The 24,698-nt window shown below is 38.8% G+C and overlaps 1 protein-coding gene across 9 annotated transcripts in view; it reads left to right on the plus strand.

The window, feature by feature from the left end:
- The window catches only part of TUBGCP5 (tubulin gamma complex component 5), a 46,382-nt gene extending 36,891 nt beyond the window's left edge, over positions 1 to 9,491 (plus strand). For 6 of the 9 annotated variants that reach the window (XM_036932542.2, XM_036932546.2, XM_036932543.2 and 3 more), the window contains 5 exons: positions 3,318 to 3,496; positions 4,654 to 4,779; positions 5,344 to 5,432; positions 7,175 to 7,275; positions 8,284 to 9,491. In XM_036932542.2, the coding sequence (XP_036788437.2) occupies positions 3,318 to 3,496; positions 4,654 to 4,779; positions 5,344 to 5,432; positions 7,175 to 7,275; positions 8,284 to 8,330 (542 nt within the window). In that variant the 3' untranslated portion in view covers positions 8,331 to 9,491. Of the gene's footprint in view, positions 1 to 3,317; positions 3,497 to 4,653; positions 4,780 to 5,343; positions 5,433 to 5,953; positions 6,042 to 7,174; positions 7,276 to 8,283 lie in introns of all 9 variants that reach the window. The other 3 variants (XR_005034031.2, XM_036932544.2, XM_036932548.2) reach the window with 3 other exon arrangements.
- Positions 9,492 to 24,698: the final 15,207 nt, after the last annotated feature.

The following is a 24,698-nucleotide window of genomic DNA, read 5'->3' on the forward strand; positions in this document are numbered from 1 at the left end:
CCCACAGAAGTTGGGGCTTTGTGTTGTTGTTGTTATTTGTCATATATTGCTTGATATCTATTTTAATTTGGTTGTTGATCCATTGATTATTTAGGAGCATGTTGTTAAGCCTCTATGTGTTTGTGAGCCTTTTTTCTTTCTTTGTACAATTTATTTCTAGTTTTATACCTTTGTGGTCTGAAAAGTTGGTTGGTATAATTTCAATCTTTTTTAATTTACTGAGGCTCTTTTTGTGGCCTAGTATGTGGTCTATTCTGGAGAATGTTCCATGTGCACTTGAGAAGAATGTGTATCCTGTTGCTTTTGGATGTAGAGTTCTATAGATGTCTATTAGGTCCATCTGCTCTACTGTGTTGTTCAGTGCTTCCGTGTCCTTACTTATATTCTGTTCGGATATATCCTTTGGAGTGAGTGGTGTGTTGACGTCTCCTAAAATAAATGCATTGCATTCTGTTTCCTCCTTTGATTCTGTTAGTATTTGTTTCACATATGCTGGTGCTACTGTATTGGGTGCATATATAGTTACAATGGTTATATCCTCTTGTTGGACTGACCCCTTTATCATTATGTAATGTCCTTCTTTATCTCTTGAGACTGTCTTTGTTTTGAAGTCTATTTTGTCTGATGCTAGTACTGCAACACCTGCTTTTTTCTCCTTGTTGTTTGTATGAAATATCTTTTTCCATCCCTTGACTTTTAGTCTGTGCATGTCTTTGGGTTCGAGGTGAGTCTCTTATAAGCAGCATATAGATGGGTCTTGCTTTTTTATCAATTCTGTTGCTCTGTGTCTTTTGATTGGTGCATTCAGTCCATTTACATTTAGGGTGATTATTGAAAGATATGTACTTACTGCCATTGCAGACTTTAGATTCGTGGTAACCAAAGGTTCAAGGTTAGTTTCCTTAGTATCTTACTGTCTAACTTAACTCACTAATTGGTTATTATATACACTGTCTGATGATTCTTTATTTCTCTCCCTTCTTATTCCTCCTCCTCCATTCTTTATATGTTAGGTGTTTTATTCTGTGCTCTTTTGGGTTTCCTTTAACTGCTTCTGTGGGTAGTTGATTTTATTTTTTGCCTTTAGTTAGTATTTGATTGGTCTGCTTTCTTTGCTGTGATTTTATTTTCTCTGGTGACATCTATTTAGCCTTAGGAGTGCCCCCATCTAGAGCAGTCCCTCTAAAATACCCTGTAGAGGTGGTTTGTGGGAGGCAAATTCCCTCAACTTTTGCTTGTCTGGGAATTGTTTAATCCCTCCTTCATATTTAAATAATAATCGTGCTGGATACGGTATCCTTGGTTCAAGGCCCTTCTGTTTCATTGCATTAAATATACATGCCATTCTCTTCTGGCCCGTAAGGTTTCTGTTGAGAAGTCTGATGATAGCCTGATGGGTTTTCCTTTGTAGGTGACCTTTTTCCTCTCTCTAGCTACCTTTAAAACTCTGTCCTTGTCCTTGATCTTTGCCATTTTAATTATTATGTGTCTTGGTGTTGTCCTCCTTGAGTCCCTTCTGTTGGGAGTTCTGTGTACTGCTGTGTTCTGAGCGACTATTTCCTCCCCCAGTTTGGGGAAGTTTTCAGCAGTTATTTCTTCAAAATACACTTTCTATCCCTTGTTCTCTCTCTTCTTCTGGTACCCCTATAATATGAATATTGTTCCTTTTGGATTGGCCATACAGTTCTCTTAATATTGTTTCATTCCTGGAGATCCTTTTATCTCTCTCTGTGTCGGCTTTGCTGTGTTCCTGTTCTCTGGTTTCTATTCCATTAATGGCGTCTTGCATCTCATCCATTCTGCTTTTATGTACTTCCAGAGGTTGTTTTATTTCTGTATTCTCCCTCCCTACTTTGTTGGTTAGCTCTTGCGTTTTTCTCTGCAGCTCCATCAGCATGGTTATGACCTTTATTTTGAATTCTTCTAAAGGTAGGTCTATCTCTCCAAGCTCCTTCTCAGGGGTTGTCTCTGTTAGTCTGGTCTGGATCAAATTCTTCTGCCTTTTCATGGCGATAGAGGTAGTTGTGGGGAGCTGGCGCATGTGTCAGCTGGGAGACATCCCTTCTTGCTAGTTTGTGGCCTTCCTCTCCTGAAAGAACAGCGACCCCTAACGGCTTGTGCTGGGCAGCTGCGTGCAGACGGTGTCTCTGATTCTTGCCCGGCCGCTGTGGAAGAAGCTCTGCCCAGTTGCTGTGGGCGTGGCCAGCTTCAGGCTGCTGCTCCATTATGGCAGGGCCGCACCGGAGGGGAAACAGGCGGGAGGCTGTTTATCGCTGTGAGGGGCCTCAGAGCTGCGCTGCCACCCAGGGTGTTAGGACTCCCAGAGTTGCCCGGGATTCCCAGCCACTGGGCTGAGTGTCCTAAGACGCTTCCGTCCAGCTGTGGGGTCCCTGTCCCTTTTAAGACTTTCAAAGGGCACTTGCTTTTATTTGTCCCAGGGGCGCTGGCTGCCGAGACCCGCTCGCAGGTTTTACTGTTCCGTTTCCCTGATATCCAGCACACCACACACTGTGTGTCTGCTCTCCCAGTGCGGATGGCTGGGACGGGGTATTTACCAGTCCTGGGCTCCCTCTCCCTCCCCGCTCTGACTCCTCTCCTCCCTCCGGGAAGCTGGGGTATGGGTGTCGTTTGGGTCCTGCCAGTCTGCGGCTTGTATCTTACTCCCTTTGTAAGGTGCTGGGTTCTCGCAGGTGTGGATGTAGCCTGGCTGTTGTACTGTATCTCTGGTCTCTCTTTTAGGAATAGTTGTATTTGTTGTAGATTCAAAAATATATATGTTTTTGGGAGGAGATTGCTGCTGCTCTACTCACGCTGCCATCTTGGCTCCTCTCCCAGTAAGATGTACTTTTAACAGGTAAATTATAATTTAATTCTAGCCCTAAACAAAAGAGGTGGGTTATCTTTGGTCATTTTTTATGTATATACAAGTCCCCAAATAACATGAATTTATGGCAGGTTTTACAGTTTTCAGAATTAACTTGCCTGATTGAAATGCCAGGAAATCGTACTCTAGTCAGTTTGAAATAAAATAACTTGATTAGAAATTTAGCAACAATAAATATTCTTAGGTAATGCAAACATTGCTAATGACAAGTTAATGAGACTTCGCATTTACATTTTAATACCACTGATAATCAAGGGGACATGGGGACCTTTCACTGCTTCCCTTTCTAGAGTCTGAAGGTGGGTACCTCTGTGCCTCCAACAGAGTACCCTTTGCAGGACTGGCAATGACACCCAGAGCCGCCCTGCACAGTTCTGGTGGGGTTTGGTTAGATACCCTTTTCCACCCACTCAGCTCTTTCAATCTGTTACAGAGCTAGCAAGTACTGCCAAAAAACCCCAACTCAAAGAAGGACTTTTATGTGAACAAGACACAGCTGCACAGTTTGGACCACAAAAAGAACCAGTAAGACAGCAAATCCATCGTATGTTCCTCTTGAGAGTGAAGCTCATGCACTTTGTGAACAGCTTACACAACTACATCATGACCAGGGTTCGTGTCTGTCTGTCCACTTCCAGCTTGTCATCTTGTATACAGCTATTCACAGAGAATGACTTGTAATACATTTATAAATACAAAGGACCCCACAGAATACTTGGAGACTGTATAGGTGAAAATAGTACATATTAAAAACTTGATCATAAAATAACATGGGAGCAAAGGAGATTTTTTTCTTAACATGCCAGAGCATGCGAACCCCAAGACTGCTGTCCCTCCTACCCAGTGTCCTCCTGGGACAGGCATACCCAGAGCTCCTCTCCTGGAATTGCCTCAGAGCCTGCCGCACAGCCCTTTAACTATCAATGGTGATGGAGCTGTCCCTGGAAAATGGTTTCAATTTTTTGTAACAGCCAAAATCTGTCAGGTTAGTGTGGGGTGTAAGGGGGTAGGTGCAGCCAGATTGTATACTCTCTTCTTAAAAACAAGAAGTAACTCATTACAAAGTAAATGAAACTGCTCTGCTTACATGTCTTAAAATCAGAATTAGAGGAAGTCTGGAAGAAGTTTAGATGCTTGAACAGAAGCAGTATTATTGGGGAGGCTTCGTTTGGGGTTTAAAATGCTGAAAAAACTAATTTGCAGTCATTCTAGTACACAGGCTTTAAAACCCATTTTGTTTGGATGAAGTGAGCCTTTGGAACCTGTGTTTTAAGACATGGTACATAAAATGTGCTCTCTGCTTCCAACATGTGAGTGGCTTTGAGAGGGCCAGTCTTACACCTTTAATTTTTGAAAGTAAGTGCTAGGAGATTAGGTTTTTGCTTATTTTGGTTTTTATTTTCTATTTGAAGTACATCTATGCTTCTTTTAAGGAAAAATAAATACAAACAGTAGGACTTATAAAAACTTACAGATTGAATTTACCTGATAATTGTTTTTAAACATCAGTGCATTTTCTATACTGTTTGATGTACTTGCCCCTCCCCACCAGGAGCGGTCTGTTAGTCCAAAGGGAGGCATTCATTCACTGTGCAAGTGGATGACCAAAAGGACTGCCTCCTTCATTCTAGGATAGGAACACCAGCCTTTAGAGAAGGTCCTTTATAAACATCAAAGATGTAATTATTGAAGGAAGAATTTGAGAGGAATAGAAATTGGTAAAAAACTTTTGTGTCTGCTGATTAAACTTTGCGTTTTTCTCTTCCAAGATTCTTCACAGTACAGGGCTGGAATTTCAACATCAAGTTGAAGAAGCCAAGGATTTAGATCAGTTGATTAAAATTCACTATAGATATTTGTCCACCATTCATGATCGATGTTTGCTGAGAGAAAAGGTACATGAGATGGTCTCTCTGCTTTGGAATTTTATATGTACTAAGCTTCCATTCTGCAGAATATTCTTTAAGGAAGGACCAAATCAAATGTAGTTACAAATTTGTACCATATTACAGGCATTCGTATCTGAGAGAAACCAGTGAGATATACTGTGACCTGTGTACTCTGCACTGTGCTTGGCCCCAAGTAGAAAATAGGAGCTGCAGCTGTGGAATGATAGTGCTTTAGTTTAGCCTAGTGTGACGCTTGGGATTAAGTCATTTTTACAGCCATTAGCATTTCTTGCTCCATTTTATTGGTGAATTTAAATGGCCATCCCAGGAAATGGTGGCTTGTTCTGTGGGTGAAACTGCTGCTTGTACTACGTGCATTGCAGGTACATTACATTTGTGTCCCAGTCCCCAAAGCACTTTGTTCAGAGGCTGTTGCCCCCTTGTCACAGAGAAAGCAGCCATTGCATTGATGGGCTTTTTCTGTTACTCATTTAAATTAAGTAAAAATGATGGTGGTGTGTCCAGACATAGTTACAGAGCCCATGTTCTGTCTGTGGCTTCGATCTCCAGGTCAGTTTTGTGAAGGAAGCCATCATGAAGGTATTAAATTTGGCTCTCATGTTTGCAGACGGCTGGCAGGCGGGCCTGGGAGCTTGGCAGTAAGTATGTGGTTTGCAGACCTTCTGTGTTGTGACCATTGCAGTTTCCCTTCTAACTGGTTTCATTCTGGGAACTTTTTCATATCACATATCACTTATACTTAAGAGAAGATTGAAGAATTGAATTTGTTCAACTAAACCAGGCAACATCAAGAATTATGTGATTCTTTTATGAGCAGTAAAACAATAGCAAAAGTCTTGCCTTTTAATTAAGATAAGCAGATATTTTTAGATCACATTTATGTTATGTTATATAGGCTTTATTAAATTTTTATTGTGAATGCCTTCAAACATACACTGAAGTAGAAAGGATGGTATGACAACCCCTCACCCCACTTCAGCAGTTACCAACGATGACCAGTTATGGTGTGGGTTTACCACCCACTCCCACTCATACTTGCAGAATTATTTTAAAGCAAATTTTGGACATCATGCTAGAGTCCAAAGTTAAATTTTAGATGAGCTCTAAAAGATCATGTATTTTACTTGTAGAGTGTTTATTATTCATACCTATCGCACAGAAAGGCAAATACCCCGAAGCCAGAGGCCAGTGTGGAACCAGGAGCTTGCTCTCCCTATCTAGTACCATTATCTGTTGGTAACTTGAAGGTACAGCTCTGTATTTGTCCCTGTTTTGTTTGTAAAGTTAATGTAATGATAATGCTGCTCTTACTTCCCTGAAATAAAAGTGCTGGTCTGGCTGACTGGCTGATAAGGTAATGACCTGTACTTGGTGTCAGGAAAGAAGTCAGAAGTTGTTGTAGTGCAAGTCTGATTTAAAATCTTAATCTATGGCTGTATCATTGTAGTCTAAACAAAGAAACTAAGGTGCAGTTCATATTTGCAGGGTTGAAAAAAGAAGTCTTGCTGTCTTTATTACTGCTGTCTCAGTGTGTAGAGCGTATTTCTTTTTCCAAGTCACTGTGAGGTGGAGATGAAAATAACACTGCTGCATACATATGCTTTGCTAAAATTCACCTACTTCAGTTTCTTCAACAAATAAATTGTAAGCAAAAACCTGGGAGTGAGGAGGATTAAGCATGTAAACCATCACAGTTTATGGCAATTCATTGATCTGATTAATGCAGAAAAGTAAAAAGTTAGAGAAGTGAAATTTGAAAACTGATGGTTATTTGATGAGATTAAGAAATGGTTAAGTATTTTTAAGCAAATGGTATTATGACTTTAAAAGGAGTCTTTAACATATAGACACTATGGGATTTATGACTGAAATGTGTGTTTCCAGTTTGTTCTAAATTGGGGTGGGGCTGTGGGTGAGAGTAGGGCCTCCTGGGGTGGGGACTGCTTACACTGTGTGGTTGCTTACAGGTCTGCTATGTCACTTGCCTGTGTGTGTGATATTTCCCATACTAAAAAGGTTTTCAACGATTTTAAAATTTAGGGTTTTAATGTATTGTTTATTTCAAAAAAATAAATAATGCTTGTGAAAAGTAAAAGTACAGAACTGTATAATGGAAAAGGGTATATCCCTAGGTATTCTAGCTCCAGAACTCATCACCATCCTGAAACAGCACAATTTTATATCCCAGTGAACCTTTCCTTCAGATACTTTGTAAAGTTTTTGTTCTAAAGTAGGGCAGGAAATTTTATATTTTATAATCTCTCTAGATTTAGGATTCTAAATAATTAAAGTATGTTTGAAATTACTCCAAAGATATTTTGTAGCCTACCTATTAACTCCTTCTGTACTTGCTTAAAGTGAAATATACTTTCTTTCTTAGAATGGAATCTATTGAGAAAATGGAGTCTGATTTTAAAAACTGCCACATGTTTCTTGTAACCATTTTAAACAAAGCCGTCTGTAGAGGATCCTTTCCCCATTGTGAGTCCACCATGATCTGCTTTTCTGTCTCCTTGGAGCTAGGTCTCGTGTGATTGTTTTGCGCAGACCTCATGAAGAACTAAGAATTGCCACCAATTTTAGACCTGGAAAGTTCCTTAGCAATTGTGCCATGTTTTGACCAGTTTTTTTTTTCTTTTTTTAGTTTGTTTTTTCAGAATTACAGTAGGGCAAGTGGGTGTTAAACATAAAACACCAAGACTGAAGATCTTGCTTTCTAATATATAATTTGTTACACCTGTTTATTTCTAAAACTGCTAAAGCAAATGGCAGTGTAAATTGCAGTCATAATTTACTATCATGTTATGGTATGTAGCTTTTGTAACTAGGCCTTTTCAAAAGATGGGGGGCGGGTGTTTCTTTTTTAGCAATTTAAGAGCTCCCAAGGCTGCCTCTCTCACACGGAACTGAAACCTTGACAAGTGCAAAGACAGTGTGTGAGGCTGTGGATGACTCATGGAGAAGACAGCTGATTAATCTGCAGAAACAAAGGACTAAGGAGTATCTCTGCACAGAGTTTTTGGAAAAGTTTGCAGGGTTATTCTCTCCCTTGTCAGCAAATTCAATTGTACTACATTCATTAGGAGTAGCTGGACATTTTTTAAAATACTGTGTTAAAAGTGTAAGAGGAAACATTGATGCATTTGTCCATTTTTGCACTGAGTGGTGGTTATATAAGCAGATTTCATTCATAGGTTAGAACATGGCACGTTAGGAACTCCAGGTTTGGCATATAAGACAGATGAGATTTGTTCAGTGAAATGCTCAGATTTCTTATTTTCAAAATTAAGATGATCTGAAATATAAATAAGTCATACTCTTTCAATATGTACATAAATAAGATTATCATCTACTTTATGTTAAAAACAATCAGTATTTTAATTTAAAAAAAGGAAAGTCTATGTACTTTTAGTTCTGAATTTAATAAAGCCTTATTCAGATATTTTCAAATATTTAAACCTATTTTTTAACCTTGTTTTTTTTCAACAGTGGAATCTCTAGCCTTGTCACTCATGGCTGGCATGGAGCAGAGTTAAGCATCTTCAGTGTAATAAATACCTCAGATTTCATCTTAGTGCATACGAATTTCTACCACATGAAGCTGTGACTTGGGAATCTTAATTCTGATTCATTTTAAAAACTATTGTCTGCCGTCCAGACTAGCGTGTTCCCTCTGGAGATTGTTGGATAGCATATAGGATCATGTGTATTAAACTATCAATTATGCAGAGTGTGTATAAGCTGTTTATTTCCTTCTACTAGTTATAGATGTATTGATATGTATGTATTAAATGTGAGTTACATCATTTTTTTAAATGCAAATATTGATATTAAAAATTGGGATGATTTATATTATTTTATTCTCCTTTTGCTTGATCACAGAAGTTTTTTATATAGAGTTTTACATGCTGTCTTCCCTAAAGGTTGTGTTAGATCTGCCTGTCTGAAAATGTATTTTTATGTGCCTGGGAAGCTCCAGTTCACCCCTTTGCTTCTACAAAGGACTTTCTTTTAGTTGTTGGAATAATAATTCCTTACTATTTTGTCAGCTGTCCTTAAAGCTTTTGAGATTTCTAAAACGTAGTTTATCAATACGTTTAGTAGTTTCAACGAAGTTTATTCTGAAAACCTAACCTGTCAATATCTAAAACAAGTTCCCCCATTTATAGTAAATTAATTATCCTAGAAGCAATTCTGTCAAATGTGATAGCATTAAATAAGCTGCAGCAATGGGCTGTGAGCCCCTGGTGATGGAAGCCAGTGCCATTCACAGGGCTAAGACCAAGTGTGTGCTCCTCAGGGCAGGGCCTTCTGAGAGGAGTTTATGTGCCCTTGGGGTTTGTGAAGACCCCACGTTACATGGGCATGAAAAGGGAATCTCTATATCTGTCACTCCCAGAATTAGGATTCAGAAGTGAAATTGTTGGCCTGGGCTAACACTTATGAAATTTAAAAATGAAATTGCATTTTCTGACAGGAAGTAATCTGACTTGGCTGATTGATTTGATGATGAGACCTGTTTTTGTCAATTACATTAAACATGGGAACATTTACCATAAATTGTGTAAGGTGTAACTTAAAAATGTTAATGAAAATATATTTAAAAGCTTTTGTGATAAGCCAATAGAGCAGAAATGGTACTCTCGCAGAGTTATTTTAAAATGTAAAAAGCAAATGAAAGTCAACCTTAAAATTTGGGGGAGGTACCGATTTCTGAAGCTTTATAGGAGACAAAATGTTTGGAAACATTAAGATAGAGCACAAGCTGTAACAGATAAAGCACATTTCCATGAAGGAAACAGAAGTTCATGCTCTCCCATAATAGTGCAAGTGCAGCAATCAGAGCTGTTTCAGGATGTTAGAGTGGCTCTGCACCATGAAACTGTTCAGAATGCAGGTCTCTTCTAGCTTGCTCTGCTGTTACGTATGGTGTTGCCCTTGTTTGTATGGTCAAAGCTGGCTGGCAGAACTCTGTCCACCATCCAGTCCACAAGAGGGAGTGTCTTGCCAATGGGTTTCAGCCCTGGGCAAGTTCGCTATGGATTCGATGTGACCAAAGAAAAATGACAGCAAACGTTCTTTGGGGTGAAAGGGTTTATTACCCGGCTTGTTCTCCCGGCGGTAGGTCGAGCACTAGTGTCTCTGCCTCCGCCCAGAGCACTGGGTGGAGCTCTCCACAAGTGCAGTAATAGCTTATTGCCTAAAAGTGTGGAAGCAGTAGCCTAGCAACAGGCCAGTTACATCATCAGGTGAGGATCCTGGCCATAGGAACCCCAACTTCCCCACAAGGAGGAGGAGAGGAAGCAGGCAGAGGGCAAGCAACTTTCTTACACATCGTCACAGTTGCAAGGAGGCTAGGAATTTAGTTGAACTATGTAGAGTTATAGCCTTTTTCAAATACTGCAATAAAATTTACCTAGGTTTTCACTTTTATCTGAGACTTGATCCAAATACTCTATCTCAGAAAATGATCTGCATACATCCACTTTGGGTTAGGATATAAAGGACACTAAAGACCTCCCCTTCTGTAGCTAACAAGAAAAAAACATGGCAAAATAAAATTTGTACTTGCTGTGGGATTAGTACAGCCTCTGTATACAGAGACCTTATGCTACTACATTCCAGAGAGAAGTAAGTCCTTTTTAAGAGTGAATAGCTGTGCAACTCCCATGCCCTGGAAGGGATGCCTGGTTAGAATGTGGGTAGTCACTGGGACTTCATCTGCCATAGATGGAGAGAATATATAGGAAAGAAAAGAATCAGTTGAGCCTTAGACTAGCAGTGTGAACTGGTAGGATGGATTGGAATGTGAAAACTGCAAATGTAAAAATCAGTCACTTGTTCCAACAATTTTCTCCCCCACTCCTACCCAAATTGTCCTGAGAACATGACAGTGAATACAAAGCTGGGAGTGTATAGTCCTGTGCATTCTCAGTGATTGGATTCTCCAGCCCTATCAGCTAAATCTAATGGTGAAACAAAAGCAACCGCAGCTCAAACCCTCTCAGTTCAAGCACAAGATAAAAACGGTCAGGTTTTAGAGGTTAGATGTTGGGGATCACAGGTGACTTTTTACTGGGCAAGTACATTTGGGATGGTCTCTCCCTGCATGCTAGGTGAAACCTCAACCCAGAGCAGGGCTCTTGACTCTGATCAGGAAAGAATTACTGATCAGGTCAAACAAATGCCAGCAAGAAAGGAATTCATTAAAGCAGGAGTAGAAGCAAACAGCAGCAGCCATGCAGACAGTGGATAACAAGGAAGAACAGGAAGGAAAGAGTAAAGTTCATTGAACTGCTTGGCATAGGGCAAATCTCTTGACAACTAAAGCCAGAGTAACCAACCCAGTGTCTGGTGTCCATTTGATCTGCATGGCAAGGGAATTACATCTGTACCACCCTAGAATTTGGGGGAGCCACGGAGCACTGGGTGGAGTGAGATTATGTTCTGAGAACTTCCACTTCCCTGCTGGTCTAAAATAAGGGAGAGAGAAAAGGACTGTTAAAACTAGATAGTTGAATGAAGTAGTGAAGAAAAGGCAGGCACTTTACACCAGAGGTGGAGGGAGGAAAGTTCTTATCTTTGCCACAGAAAAAAATTCAGAGACAAAGTGCAATAGACTTACGCACCAAGAAAATTTATTTGAAAAGACAGCACATGCTCAGGTAGGATTATGGGCAACCTCAGGAGGCATGCTTAAGCATTTAGAGTTTTGAGTTTTATAGGATAATTGTGTAGGGTTTGGCATAAGGCATGATATATACAGGTGATTATTAATTCCTCTGAAGTTTTGTCTTAATAGGGTTATTCAGGTGACTGTTGATCCAGATCTTGGCATTCTTTACCCACATAGGTTCACTTATACTCTGAGGGTCTGCCTCTTACCCTGGATACAAAGTTAGTTAATTAAGGGGCTGGATGAAGAGGAAGAACAGCACATAGATTAAGTTAGAGAATATAAACTGGGCCTTTTATGCAGGTAAATCGATTTTATAATGGCATGACCCTTGTCCTATTTCCCTGCTGTATCTCAAATCCAATATAATGAAAGCTGAAGCCCAACTATAATTCAGCTCAAATCTAAGAGGAATCTGATGAATGCTTTTCTGTCACCCAATATATCTGACATTTCAATCCACATGTGTGTTTTTCCCCACCAAGCAGTTCTCTGACTCTAGCTGGGTGTCCTACAGTTCACTTCAGTCCTGATACTATCAGCCTGCAGATAGCATCAGATCCCACAGGTAAGGGCCCAGTTCCCAAAACGGCTCCCTGCGCACCCCATGTATGTTAGAAACTAATTACAAGTCCAGGTTTATCACCTGTGCTGAATGATGGCCATAGATTGGGGATTCCAGTGGCCCCTTTCTTAGGTTGGATTAGTTTGCTAGAGCAGCTCACAGAACTCAGAACATTTCACTCAGGAGGTTATCAGCTTATGGAAGGATATAATTCAGCAACAGCAGTTGGAAGAAATGAATAGGGTAGGGCATATGGGAATAAGCATTGGGGCTTCACGCCCTCTCTGGGCACACCGCTCTCTCCCAGCACCTCCATATGCTCAACAACCTCGAAGCTCTCTCCAACCTGTCTTTTAGGTTTTTATGGAGGTTTCGTTACATAGGCATGATTGATTAAATCATTGGCCATTGGCTTGTTGAACTCAACCTCCAGCCCACTCCCCTCTCACAGAGTCAGGGAGGAACTGAAAATTTGAATCCTCTAATCACATGGTTCCTCTGGTGACTGGCCCCCATCCTTAGGTCTCCATGGGCTTTTCATAAGTCACCTCATTAACAACGAAATAAATGTTTATTGCTCTCCATACAGGAAGTCCCAAAGGTCTTAGGAGCTCTGTGATCAAATGTGTTTCTAATTATAAATCACAATACCACAAAGACAGACTTACATTCCCCAGGAAATAAAGCAAAGTGATGTGATAGTGTTCAATATTCTTTTATAGATGAGGTCTAGAATACAATTTTAACACAAACATGCAATATAACTAAAATGTGACCCATAATCAAGGAAAAATATAGTCCATAGAAGCATACCCATACTTGACAGAGTTGTTAGAATAAGCAGGAAATAATTATTTTAATATATTCAGGAATTCGTGAGAATAAATGGCATATACTAAGAGAAAGATAGGTATTTCAGGTGAGAAATGAGATTCAAAGTAAATTTTAGAGCTTACAAGTCCTGAAATTTATAAATTCATTGGAAAGATATATCAGAAAATCTGACACTGAAAACAGTTAAGAAGCATGAAGAAAGGTCAATAAAAATTGCAGGGAGAGAAATTGGAAATAAAGTATCAGTAACTTGTGGTAAAAGTTTGTCTAACATCATTGATGACCCAGAAGGAAAGGACAGAAAGCATATGTTAAGAAATAGTTGCCTAACTTTTCCAGATTGATGAAAAACATTAACCCACAGATACAAGATGTTCAATGACTCTCAAGTTGGATAAAGACAAAATCATAGGTCCATTATAGTCAAACTGCTGGAAGTCCTAAAAAGCAGCTAGAGGAAAGGAGGTATATTACATACAGTGTAACAATGATAAAAAATTATACTGACATAACAGAAACAAAGCAACCAAGAAGAAATTGAAACATCTTTAAATTACTGAGAAAGATCGCAGGTTCTTGTGATGGCAAACGAGTGCATATTGGGAAAAAAATTATGCCAACAATGATAAACTCTAGACTAAATGTTAAAAATGGTACTAGAGAGTGAACAAAACCAGGCCGAAAATTAAGGGAATTCCCATGAAAAGGGAACCATACTAGGTGAGACCCACATTTATTTATATGGCTTTCTCTAAAGACTGCCCTGAAGGGGGAGTCCTAAAATATGTATTAAACTCTTAGATCCCAGATTACCAGGCTATGCATGTATGGCATGAATGACACGACTTCAAAGAGCCAAGGGGTAAAACAGCTAGCAGACAAAATAGCCAAAGATTTTGAAAGATTCTCCCTGAAGAGAATGTTAACTTGAAGACCTATTTCATTAGTCTCAAAAAAGCTGGAAAAAGAAAAAAGAAAAAGCAAATTGAAAGTAAGTTGAAGCTAGATAATGACAGAGATAAAGGCATAAGACAATAAGAAACATGAGTACAACATATAACAAATTTACAAGAGAAGAAAATTACAGAAAAAACCCTCATGAAACAGGCCCAAATTCCCTAATGAAATCAAGTCCTTGAGCAAATCAAGTTCACGAGACGATTTGTCTGAGGAATACAGTGGTTCACCCTTTGAAAATCACAATGTAACCACCGTATTAACAACATAAAGGACAAAAGTCACCTAATCATCTCGATGTAGGAAATATAACTGGAAAAACACAACAAACATTCATGATAAAAACTGTCAACTAGGAATAGAAAAACACTTTCTCAACCTAATAAAAGTATCTTTAAAAAATCATACTTAGTACATATACACAATGGAATATTATTCAACCATAAGAAGAAAACAAATCCTACCATTCGCAACAACATGGATGGAGCTAGAGGGTATTATGCTCAGTGAAATAAGCCAGGTGGAGAAAGACAAGTATCAGATGATTTCACTTATCTGTGGAGTATAACAACAAAGCAAAAACTGAAGGAACAAAACAGCAGCAGAATCACAGAACCCAAGAATGGACTAACAGTTACCAAAGGGAAAGGGACTGGGGAGGATGGGTGGGAAGGGAGGGATATAGGGGGGTGGGGAAAGAAGGGGGTCATTATGATTAGCATGTATAATTAGCATGTGGGGGTGGGGCATAGGGAGGGCTGTGCAACACAGAAGACAAGTAGTGATTCTACAGCATCTTACTACACTGAGGGACAGTGACTGTCATGGCGTTTGTTGGGGGGACTTGGTGATGGGGGGAGTCTAGTAAACATAACGTTCCTCATGTAATTGTAGATTAATGCTACCAAAAAAAAGTAATAAAAAGAAAATCATGCTTAATGATGAAAGACCAAATGCTTTACCCTAATTTCAGGAACAAGGCAAACCTATGCAATCTTATACCGGAAGGCCCAGCCAATGAAACAAATAAGAAAAAAAAAGAAAATGGACAATGGGTTAAGGACAAAACAAGATGACGGCATGAGAAGTGAAGCAGAAACAAACCTCACAAAACCACACATAACACAAAAATACAGCAAATAAAACTAATCCTGAAAGTGAACAGAAGAAAGACTGCAATAAGCGGCCTACATCTGGAGAAAAAAGAAGACCTCATGGAAAGGGGTAAAGTAGCAAAGCCATGATCTGGCAGGACCCAAGCCCGACCCAAACAAGCTCACCTCCAGGAAGAAGAGAAAAGGAGTGGGGAGGGGGTAGAAGCAAAGGATTGCTAAGCACCCACTCCGGAAGATCTCCAGGTGCATGAGCCCACATTACATGTTTCTCTGGAGATTAGAAGGGTTGGAAAACAAAGACAGGTGGAATACTCAGAGAGAGTGAGATTCCAGCCACTTATGGAGAACAGGTACCCACAACCTGCCGCTGACAAAAGAAATGTGGGCACTTTGAAGACTTCTCAACAGTGAGAGGGCTGCTAAAGGGGCAAGGACTACACAGAACTTACTGCTCAAGAGAAAGTACAGGTGGACAAAATTGTCCTGAAACATTCAGCCCAGCGGGTTGGTAACCTTCAGGATCTCCATGCGATCCATCCACCTGGATAGTAGTGCAGCATGGAGGTCCCCCCAACTGTGATATGCAGCCTGCCTCTCCTACCTCCATTGTTTCCCAAACCAGCTAACCCCACCTTCTTACCAGGAGGGTAGCCCCCCTACAGCAGCTACAGTGGCATAGCATAGAGGCTTCTCCCTGCATTCATGGCCCACTTGCCCTGGCAGTGGAGGGTAGGAACTACTGGGAAGTGGGAAAGAGCTCTTTCCTCCCAGCAGACACTGGCCCCGCATGCCAGCAACCCCCACCATCACTCCAGGGATTCAGCAACTACAGGAAGTAGAGCTTCTGAGTGTGCCACCTTCACAGTTATTCCATAGGAATCATTAGAAATATGAAATGGCAAAAGAACATGGTACAAACCAAAATGCTTCAAAGACCAGAAACAGACTAAGTGAAACTGAAATCACCAGTCTTCCTAATAAAGACCTCAAAATAAAAATCATAAACATGCTCAGGGAGCTACAGAAAAATACTCAAGACCTCAGGGACAACTTCAAGAAGAGAAACTGAAAAATACAGTATCTGAAATGAAACATACAATGGAAGAATTTTAAAATCAGATTGGAAGAGGTAGAAGAGATGGTAAAGTAAATACAGAACAGGGACAAAATGAGGCACAGGGAGAAAAAAGGATCTCTAGGATTGAAAGAATAATAGAACTCTGACCAATCCAAACAGAAGAATATTCACATTATGTGGGAACAAGAAGAAGAGAGAGAAAGGAATAGAATATCTCTGAGGAAATAATTGCTGAAAACTTCCCCAATCTGGGGGAAGAAATAGTTTCTAGGGCCATGGAAGTGCAGAGATCTGCCAAAACAAGGGACCCAAGAAAGACAACACCAAGACATAATAATTAAAATGGCATAGATCAAGGACAAGGACAGAGTATTAAAAGCAGCCAAAGAGATAAAAATTAAATACAAAGGAAAAACCATCAGGTTATCATCAGACTTCAGCACAAGCCTTAAAGGTCAGAAGGGAATGGCATGATATATTTAATGCAGTGAAACAGAAGGATTTCATTCTTGACCAAGAATATTCTACCCAGCAAGATTAAAATTAAAATCTGAAGCAGGGGTTAAACGATTTCCAGATAAGCAAAAATTGAGGGAATTTACCTCACATAAACCATCTCTACAGTGTTTTTAAAGGGACCGCTCTAGATGTAAGTGCTACTGAGGCAAAATAGCTGTTACCAGAGAAAAAAACCACAGTAAAAGAAGTAGATCAATTAATTACTAAGTAAATGCAAAAGTAAATCAACTACCCACAAAGTCAGCCAAGGGATACACAGGGTACTGAATATGACACCTCACATATAAAGACTGGAGGAGAAAAAATAACCTTTAGATTGTGTTTTTGATAGTTTAATAAGCAAGTTAAGTTAGACTGTTAGTAAAGAAGCTGCCCTTGAACCTTTGAGAACCACAAATCTAAAGTCTGCAGTAGCAATAAGAACATACCTATCTATAATCACCCTAAATGTAAATGGACTGGATGCACCAAACACATAGAGTTACAGAATGGATCAAAAAGCAAGACTCATCTATATGCTACCACAAGAGACTCATTTCAAATCCAAAGACATAGACTTAAAAGTAAAGGAATGGAGAAAGATATTTCATGCAACTGACATGGAGAAAAAGCAGGAGTAGCAGTACTTGTATCACATAAAATAGATTTCGAAACAAAAGTTACAAGAGACAAAGAGGACATTATATAATGCAAAAGTGGTCAGTCCAAAAAGAGGATATAGCCATTATAAGTATCTATGCATCCAACATAGGAGCAACCAAATATATGAAGCAAATATTAACACAATTAAAGGGGGCAATAGAATGCAATACATTCATTTTAGGAGACTTCAACACACCAATCCAAAGGACAGATCAACCAGCCAGAAAATAAGGACAGAGGCACTGAACAACACATTAGAACAGATGGACATAACAGACATCTACAGAACACTCCACCCAAAAGCACACATTCTTCTCAAGTGCACATGGAACGTTTTCCAAAATAAATCACAAACTAGGCCCAAAAAGAACATCAGTAAATTCACAAGGATTGGAATTGTACCAACCAGTTTCTCAGACCCCAAAGTTATGAAACTAGAAATAAATTATGCAAAGAAAACAAAAAGGCCCACAAACCATGGAGGCTCAATGATATGCTCCTAAATAATAGATCAATGACCAAATAAAAAAAGAAATCAAGCAATATATGGAGACAAATAACAACAACTCAACACCCCAAAAATCTGTGGGATGCAGTGAAGGCCATTCTAAGAAGAAAGTATATTGCAATACAGGCTTACCTCAGGAAAGAACAATCCCAAATGAACAGTTTAAACTCACAATTAATAAAACAAGAAAAAGAAGAACAAATGAGGCCCAAAGTCAGTAGGAGGAACATAAAGATCAGAGCAGAAATAAATAAAATGGAGAAAAATAAAAACAATAGAAAGAAACAGTGAAACTAGGTGCTGGTTCTTCAAGAAAATAAACAAAACACATAAACCCCTAGTCAGACTTACCAAGAAAAAAAGAGAGAGTACACAAACAACAATCAGAAATGAGAAAGGGAAAATCAATATGGGCACCACAAAGAATTATTACACAATACTGTGGAAAATTATATGCTAACAAATTGGATAACCTAGAAGAATGGACAACTTTGGAGAAAAATAGAACCTTCCAATATTGACCTAGGAAGAAATAAAATATGAACAGAGCAATGAAATTGAACTGGTAATCAAAAACTACCTAAGAACAAAACCCTGGACCAGATGGCTTCACTGCTGAATTTTATCAAACATTAATGAAGATCTATACCCATCCTCAAAGTTTTTCAAAAAGGAGAAGAGGAGGGAATACTTCCAGACTCATTCTATGAGGCCAGCATCACTCTAATACCAAAACCAGGCAGACACCACAGAAAAAGAAAATTACAGACCAATATCCCTGATGAACATAGGCACAAAAATACTCAACAAAATATTACCAAACCAAATTAAAAAACACATAAAAAAGATCATCCATCATCACCAACCTCGATTTATTCCAGGGATACAAGAATGTTACAATATTTGGAAATCCATCAATATCATACACCACATCAACAAAAAGGACAAAAATCACAAGATCATCTCAATAGATGCTGAAAAAGCATTTGACAAAATTTAACATCCACTCATGATTTTTTAAAACTCTCAACAAAATGGGTATAGAGGCCATAATATCATAAAGTCCATATATGACAAACCCATGGCCAACATCATACTTAACAGTGAAAATCTGAAAGCTTTTCCTCTAAAATCAGGAACAAGATGAGGATGCCCACTCTCCCACTTTTATTTAACATAGTCCTGGACATCCTAGCCATGGTAATCAGACAGCACAAAGAAATAAAAGGCATCCAGATTGGTATGGAAGAAGTTAAGCTTTCACTGTTTGCAGATGACATGATATTGTACATACAAAATCCTAAAGAATCCACCCCAAAACTCCTAGAACTAATAACTGAATTCAGCAAAGTTGCAGGATATAAAAATCAATACACAGAAATCTGTTACATTCCTGTATACTAATGATGAACTAGCAGAAAGAGAAATCATAAGAACAATTCCATTCACAATTGCATCAAAAGAATAAAAATACCTAGGAATAAGCCGAACCAAGGAAGTGAAAGCCCTATACCCTGAAAACTACAAGACACTCTTGAGAGGAATTTAAAAAGATGTGAATAAAGGGAAACACATCCCATGCTCATGGATAGGAAGAATTAATATTGTCAAAATGGCCATCCTGTCTAAAGCAGTCTACAGATTCAATGCAATCCCTATCAAAATACCAACAGCATTCTTCAACAAACTAGAACAAATAGTTCTAAAACTCATATGGAACCACAAAAGACACTGAATAGCCAAAGCAATCCTGAGAAGGAAGAATGAAGCTGGGGGCATTACACTCTCCAACTTCAAGCTCTACTACAAAGCCACGGTAATCAAGACAATTTTGTACTGACACAAGAACAGACCCATAGATCAATGGAACAGAATAGAGAGTGCTGATAAAAACCCAAGCATGTATGGTCAGTTGATATATGATAAAGGAGCCATGGACATACAATGGGGAAGTGACAGCCTCTTCAACAGCTGGTGTTGGCAAAACTGGACAGCTACATGTAAGAGAAAGAAACTGGACCATTGTCTAACCCCATACACAAAAGTAAACTCAAAATGGATCAAAGACCTGAATGTAAGTCATGAAACCATAAAACTATTAGAAGAAAACATAGGCAAAAATCTCTTGAATATAAACATTATCAACATATTCCTGAACACATCTCCTCGGGCAAGGGAAGCAAAAGCAAAAATGAACAAGTGGAACTACATCAAACTAAAAAGCTTCTGTTCAGCAAAGGACACCATCAGAACAAAAAGGCATCCTACAGTATGGGGGAATATATTCCATGATGTATCTGATAAGGGGTTAACATCCAAAATATATCAAGAGCTCACATGCCCCAACACCCAAAAAGCAATGACCCGATTAAAAATGGGCAAAGGATCTGAACAGACAATTCTCCAAAAAAGAAATTCAGATCAACAGACACATGAAAAGATGCCCACATCACTTATCATCAGGGAAATGCAAATTAAAACCACAATGAGATATCACCTCACACCAGACAACATCCAAAAGACAAGGAACAACAAATGCTGGTGAGGATGTGGAGAAAGGGGAGCCCTCCTACACTGCTGGTGGGAATGTAAGCTAGTTCAACCATTGTGGAAAGCAATATGAAGGTTCCTCAAAAAACTAAAAATGGAAATACCATTTGACTGAGGAATTCCACTCCTAGGAATTTACCCAAAGGAAACAACATCCCAGATTCAAAAAGACATATGCACCCCTATGTTTATTGCATCACTATTTAGAACAGCCAAGATATGGATCAACCTAAGTGTCCATCAGTAGATGAATGGATACACAATGGAATATTATTTAATCATGAGAAGTAAACATCCTACCATTTGCAACAACATGGGTGTGTGTGTGGAACTTAATAATATGGGTTAATGTAATAATCACAATTTTGCTCATGTAAAACCTTTTTAAGATTGTATATTAATAATATCTTCATTAAAAAAAGTAAGTGCACAGTGACTGGAAAGTATGAAGTAAAAACTACCAAATTACATGATTGTGTATGTGAAAATGTAAAGGAATCTCAAACTACTAGAAATGATAAATGAATTTAATAAGTTCACAAGATTCAAGGTCAATATGAAAATTATTTCTATGTAAGATCAAGTGATTATAAACTGGAAATTTTAAGTATCACCAAATATTGTAAAGTATAGGATCCAGGTGGTAGGTATTTAATGTTCACTGTAAAATTCTTTTAACTGTCCTGTGTGTTTGAAATTTTTATAATAAAATATTGAAAGAAAAAATCATAAAATTAACATGGAAAAATACTAATTTTCTAGGAATGCCTTTAACCTGAGAAATACCAGATCTCTATATTGAAAACTGTAAGACATTGCTCAGAGCGATTCGAGACCAAAATGAAAAGATACACCATATTTATGAATTAGAAAATTCAGTATGGTTAAGGCATCAGTTCTTCCCAAGTTATCTACAGAATCAGCGCAATTCCAAATTAACTCCAGCAGGCATTTTGTAGATGACAGACTGAGTCTAATATTTGTATGAATATGCAAAGGACCTAGAGTAACCAAAGCAATTCTGAAGCAACCAAAACATTAGAGGAGTCTGTTGCCTGTTTTCAAGACTTCTGTAGAGCTACAGAGATCAAATTTAGTATTGGCAAAAGGATAGACATATAGATTAATGGAATAGAATAGAGTCCAGAAATAGACTTATGCCTGTATATAGTGTATTGATTTTTTTTTGAGGTGCCAAAAAATTTTATGGAGAAACGAAAGTTTTTAAACAAATGGTACTATAACAGGTGGATAATTCCAATTATACATCATTCTCAAAAAGGCAAAACTATGGAGACAGCAAAAATATGTTGGAGGGAGAGAGGGATGCATACGGGGAGTGCAGTGAAACTGCACTGTAGGACATCATAGTAGTGGCTACATGTCATCATACATTTATCCAAACCCACAGATGTCACCAAGAGTGAGCCCTCATGCGAACGATGGACTCTGGGTGATAAGGATGAGTCAACTTACTTTCATCAGCTCTAATTTATGGAGCACGTGGTGCAGGGTGTGGATGTGGGGAGGCTGTGCATGTCTGGGGGCAGGGGGATTGGGAAATCTCTGTATCTTCCTCTCAATTTTGCTGTGAACCCACAATTCCTCTAAAAAATAACGTTTTTTTCTTTAACAGTGTTGACACACAAATTCATTACTATTCTGCAACAAAGATAGGTATATAAATTGAAAGATAAATTTCAAGAACTTCATGCTGATTAAAAAGAAGCCAGACTTAAAGTACTTATATTGTATGGTTCCATTTATATAAAGTTAACAATAGACAAAACTTATTTATGTTGATGGAAATTGGAACAGTGGTTGCCTCTGGGTAGAGCACAGTGCCTGAAAAGGGGCAAGGGGAATTTTCTGGAGTATTGGAAATGTTCTGTAGCTTTATTGGTTATGCTGGTGTATATACATATATCAAAATTCATTGAACTATAAATTTTAAGATCTGTACATTTTACTGTATACAAATTATACCTCAATTTTTGAATGTAAATATTTTTAAAAATTCAGCACAATCGTATACCATTGCATGCCTACTAAAATGGCAAAACAAAATAAAAAACTACCATATCAAGTCCTGACATGGGGTATGGAACAACTGGAACATTCACACATTGCTGGTGGTAATGCAAGATGACACAACCTCTTTTTAAAAGGTTTTTTTGTTTTTTTAGTAACATAAAACACGTGCTTATCATAACAATCCCAGTCAGAGACACCCAAAAGAAATGAAGTGTGAGTTTACAAAAAAACTTGTATACAAATGTTTATAGCGGTTCTATTCATGCCAAACACTGGAGACTACTCCCATGTCCACCTTCTGGTCAATGAACAAACAGTGCCTTTGTACACAGTGAAATAATGTCAACAACGAGCACCCAGGAGCTTGTTAACAACTTGGATAAAACTCAAAGACAATGTGAAGAGAATGAATCCATCCTTAAATGGTTACATGATGTATGACTTGTGTTATGTGATATTCTGGAAAAGACTAAACCATAGGGCCAAAAACAGGTCAAGCAGTTGCCAAGGGCTGGGGCTGAGGGGAGGGGCTGACACAAAGGGCGGTGTGGGGACTTTCCAGGATGACAAACCTGGAGGGATAGCAGACCCATAGAGCTGCATACATAAAAAAGAAGCGGTGTGCTATAAATTATACCTCAATATTGACTTTAAAAGAGAGAAAGTCATTCTATAAACCAGAAAATAGGAAACAATTCAAACTAAAGTATGGGGTCCTAATTCAATGCAAAGAATCTGACCTGGTTTATATAAACAAACAGCACAATCCCACTTTGTCTCAGTTGCAGGAATACAATATGTGGCTCTGATTCCAATGTATATGAAAACATACAGGTTTATGACATAACCCCTGTGTTTCATCGTGCAAGGTATTTACTAATTTGACAAATATTGAGCACCTACTGTGCCAGGTGTATGCCAGATGCTGCCCAAAAGATGGACAGGTCATATGCAGGCCTGTCCCCAGGTTCTCACAGAGCAGTGAGGAGGACAAACACATACATCAGAACAAAGAGGACATATTTATCTTTAATAAATTAATCTCACCTTGTCATTTTCACCAACATAAGAATGTTCATTATAAGACATCCTAAATGGCAATTTGATTATCTGAAGCCTATCCTTTCTGATTTATCTTGTTTATTTGAGCTTGAGTGTCAAAACAGTCAATTCAAAATCCCTTTGCATGCTACTGATACTTTACGTCTAATATTTGCTATCACTATAGTAAAAGCATTTTGTTTTGTTTGGATAACTTCTAGGGGATTCTGAAGGCCTTAAACCTCCAGTTTGAAGCTCACAGGAGAGTGGCCTCTGTGGAGCACATCCCAATGGAAAGAGAAATAAGCAAATGGGTTAATACCTTTGACATGTAAAGTACTCAGGATGCTGTGACATATGAAGAAACAGGTCCTAGTTTCTGCCTTCAAAGAACTTGTAATTTAGGTAAGGAGACCTGGTATTTATTTATGAAAAATAGCTTTGCTAAAATAGCCTAATGGCCATGCTCATCCAACTTGAGCTTGCATCAGAATCCCCAAAGGGCTTGTTGAAAACAACATTGCTGTGTCACATCCCAAAATTTCTGATCCAATAGGAATGGGGTAGAACCCAAGGATCTGTAGTTTCACAGGTTCTGTTTCTGCTGGTCCAGGGATTCCATCCTAACAACCACTGTCCTAATGAGTAAAAATGGGCTTATAAATGTCAAAGGAAAGAGATCAAGTCAGATGAGCATCAGATGAGGACTGTGGCACTCAGAAGGGCAGTCTCCTGCTTTGGGACTACCTAACATACAAGGGAAACATCAAAATATGTGCTTGAGCACAGTTCAGGTCTTGTGGAGCATTCATGAAGAGTAGAAAATATGAAGCTGGGAAGGTCAACTGCATTAAACTGTGGAAGGACTTTGGTATGACTTCATGTGTCCATTATAATACTTTAGGTTGCAAATAATAGAAACCAACCATTTTATCTATTGCTGCACAATAAGCAATCAAAACTTAGTGTCTTAAATAGCATTTATTATCTCATAGCTTCTGTGAACAAGGGATTTGGGTGTGGCTTAGCTGGGTACTCAAAGTGCCAGCCTGGGTTGCAGTGATCTCAGGGCTTGATGAGAGAGTCTGCCTTCATACTCCCTCACATGAGCCTTGGCAGACCACAGGGCCACATGGGCTACTAGCCAGAGGTAGGAGCTCTACTAGTCCGCTTACATGATTGCAACTGGCTTCCTTCAGAGCCAGGGATGAAAGAGAGACTCAAGATGTAAGCCACAGTCTACTCATGACCTATTATTGGAATGACATCTGACATTTTAAGCTGCATTCTATTCATTAGAAATGAATCCCTAAATTTAGTCCATGCTCAAGAAGAAGGGTATCCATAAGGGAATGGACGTCAGGAGCTAGGGATTGGGGGCCATC

Source organism: Manis pentadactyla, chromosome 18, assembly GCF_030020395.1.
Source record: "Manis pentadactyla isolate mManPen7 chromosome 18, mManPen7.hap1, whole genome shotgun sequence".
Lineage (NCBI taxonomy): Eukaryota > Metazoa > Chordata > Mammalia > Pholidota > Manidae > Manis > Manis pentadactyla.